This window comes from Charadrius vociferus, unplaced genomic scaffold (genome assembly GCF_000708025.1).
Source record: "Charadrius vociferus isolate BGI_N301 unplaced genomic scaffold, ASM70802v2 scaffold165, whole genome shotgun sequence".
Classification (NCBI taxonomy): domain Eukaryota; kingdom Metazoa; phylum Chordata; class Aves; order Charadriiformes; family Charadriidae; genus Charadrius; species Charadrius vociferus.
Genome location: NW_009648445.1, coordinates 163,151 through 166,307, shown reverse-complemented (window position 1 = coordinate 166,307; position 3,157 = coordinate 163,151). Strand labels below are relative to the sequence as shown.

Here is a 3,157-nt window from a genome sequence, read left to right as displayed (position 1 = left end):
CAACCGCCTTTGTTATCGCTAAGAGGCTTTACATTATTCTAACCCAAATTATTACGCAACCTCCAATCTGTCCCTGCCTGCAGCTACGCTGGGGAGGGGTGAAATGGCAAACCAGAAATCAGTATAGAACTGGAAAGCTGCAAGAACCCACCAGAAAGTAACTCAAAGCGGTCAGAGCGTGTCCCCCTTTTGCTTTTTTACTGTGCTCCAGTTCCCCACACATTAAAAATCTGTCCTCAGTCTGTCTCAGAACATGGATCCTGGGAGGAGACATGGAAAGGCAGCTTTCCGCCGGGCAGGCTGCACGGGAGCCGGCTGTGCCACACCTCTGACCCCCTGGATCCATCAGTGGGGACCTCGGCACTTTTCAATCAAAGGCACAACATCCCCTCCCTGTTCCTCATACGAACTCTCGTAATTTCCAAATAGAAAACCTGGAACATCTGAACTAATAGCTGCATAGTACTCTCACATTTTCCTCGAAGCGCACTCATCTCCCCCATTTCTGTAGTCCGATGAGTTCACACGCGCTGTCACGTCCCCACGCTCTTAATTTCAGATTACACACACAGGGTACATTTTTACCAAAGTTTTATTTGTCCTCAGCATCTTCCATATGCTGTTTTCAAAACTTCTGAAATTGCTTCTTGGTACCAGCAGCCTTTGTGACTTTGAGGACATTGAACCGGACAGTCTTGCTGAGGGGACGACACTCTCCCACGGTGACGATGTCCCCAATCTGGACATCCCTGCAAAGACACCCCTGGTATTTCAGTGGTTCCACGTTTCCTGCATTTGCAGTCCCTTTGCTCTGCAGCACAGACACTTGCCATGCGTGATGCTACTGAGCAACACAGCACCGAAAGAGACCTTGGGTGTCTAAGCTGTAAAGCAAGGTCTGATGTCATCGGCTGGACTGCAACACCAGTCCCAGTTTGTCCGGAAACCTGCGCTGCAAAGGCTGGTGTAGGAAAGACGCAGTAGGTCACAACCCGCCAGCCTCCGAACCCGTCCCCTCTGGCCTCAGCGTTTACTCCAGAAACATGAAAGTTGTTGCATTTCTCACAGACTGTAACACTGCATGGTTTCAGAACAGGCAGACTGACTGGAACCTGTCTTACGGTTCAGGAATTTGTCAGCAGTCCCCTCAGCAGCAGGGGATCTGAAGACCATCGTGAGTTTAGACATCACCACCAGCAAGCAGGTTCCAGGTCAGAAGCAGCATTAAAACCGCCTGTGTCACACTGATGTGCGCACTCGCTGCACTTTCTACACAAAAGCCGAGGTCAGCAGTAAACAGTATCTACAAAGACGTGTACGAGGCACTGGGAGCAGGCCTGGCGCTCCCATACACCCAATATCCACAGGACAATGCTCCCCTGTCACTGCGGGGACCTGCACGCACCTGAAGCAGGGAGAGAGATGCACGGACATGTTCTTGTGGCGCTTTTCAAAGCGGTTGTACTTGCGGATGTAGTGCAGGTAGTCCCGACGGATGACGATGGTGCGCTGCATTTTCATCTTGGTAACCACACCTGCGCGACAGAAGAGGGGGGACATGACAGCGATGGGCACAAGTGTACACTGACTGTTGGAAAACCGGGCCAGAGATTTTGGTTATAACTAACAGAGAACAGAGGTTTTTACAAGAGCTATCCAAGGGGATCAGCAAGGATGAGTGGTACTTGACACCTGGAGGCAGCACCCTTCAATTCCAGTTATTTCTCCATATTTATCATAGAATCTCAGGTTGATGGCGACATCAGGGATCACCAGTCCAACCTTTATTGGCAAAAGCACGGTCTAGACAAGATGACCTAGCATCCTGTCCAGCTGACTCTTTAACTTTTGCCTTACTAGAAGGAAAAATTAACTTACCTGAATAATAAATCATAACACATCCTTTGGGGGTGCTCGAGGACCCCAGTTCTACCAGGCATTCTCACTGCCAGGATACAATACTAAAATTTGTATTATAAACCAAATTCTCTCTCTCGTCTTTTTGAACACTTTTATCAACACACACTGACACCTTCCCTAGAAACACCGCTCCCTGCATTCTCTGCTACCGCACTGCATCAACATCTGCACCCACAGCAGCACATCTGGAAAATTAACCACCAACAACTGGTCCTTCCGCTGGGCATCAGCAAAGCCATGTGGCATTGTCGTCAAAGCCCCTTCACCATGAGGCTTGGAAGACCATCGTGAGAGAATGGCATCATGTGCAGCTCAAGGACCAGGAAGCTCCAGATCAACGCTCACAGCCTGTGGGCTTCGACTGCTCACCCACTTCAGGGTAGCTACAGAATTACGCCTCTAGTGTTATTCCTTAAGGAACCTTCACAACTCACCTGACAGGATTCGGCCGCGGATAGAGACATTACCAGTGAATGGACACTTCTTGTCGATGTAGGTGCCCTCAATTGCCTACAAAGAGAAGTAACACGTAGAATTACTGAAGGGTTTGGGTTGGAAGGGACCTTAAAGACCATCCAGTCCCACACCCTGCCCTGGGCAGGGACACCTCCCACCAGCTGAGGTTGCTCCAAGCCCCGTCCACCCTGGCCTTGAACATCTCCAGGGATGGGGCAGCCACAGCTTCTCTGGGCAACCTGCGCCAGTGTCTTAATACCCTCAGAGGGAAGAATTTCTTCCTAATATCTAATCTAAATATCCTCTCCTCCAGTTTGAAGCAATTTCCCCGCGTCCTATCACTACATGCCCTTGTAAAAAGTCCCTCTCCAGCATTCTTGTAGGTGCCCTTCAGATACTGGAAAGCTGCTGTAAGGTCTCCTTGGAGCCTTCTCTTCTCCACGCTGAACCCCCCCAACTCTCTCAGCCTGTCATCCCAGCAGAGGGGCTCCAGCCCTCACAGAATCTCCGGGGCCTCCTCTGGCCCTGCTCCAACAGGTCCATGTCCTTCTGCTGTTGGGACCCTCCGAGATGGAGGCAGCACTGCAGGGGGGTCTCCCCAGAGTGGAGCAGAGGGGCAGAATTCCCCCCCCTCGCCCTGCTGGCCACGCTGCTGGGGATGCAGCCCAGGATACAGTTGGCTTTCTGGGCTGTGAGCACACATTGCCAGCTCATGTTGAGCTTCTCATCAACCAACACCCCCAAGTCCCTCTCCTCAGGGCTGCTCTCAATCCATTCTCTG

General features: G+C 51.2%; 1 protein-coding gene across 1 annotated transcript in view; it reads right to left on the bottom strand.

The window, feature by feature from the left end:
• Positions 1 to 519: 519 nt before the first annotated feature.
• The window catches only part of RPS11 (ribosomal protein S11), a 52,659-nt gene continuing 50,021 nt past the window's right edge, over positions 520 to 3,157 (bottom strand). The window contains exons 3-5 of the mRNA XM_009885546.1: positions 2,355 to 2,430; positions 1,406 to 1,535; positions 520 to 749 (exon numbers count right to left, since the gene is read on the bottom strand). Coding sequence (XP_009883848.1) covers positions 626 to 749; positions 1,406 to 1,535; positions 2,355 to 2,430 — 330 coding nt within the window. The 3' untranslated portion in view covers positions 520 to 625. The remainder of the gene's footprint in view (positions 750 to 1,405; positions 1,536 to 2,354; positions 2,431 to 3,157) is intronic.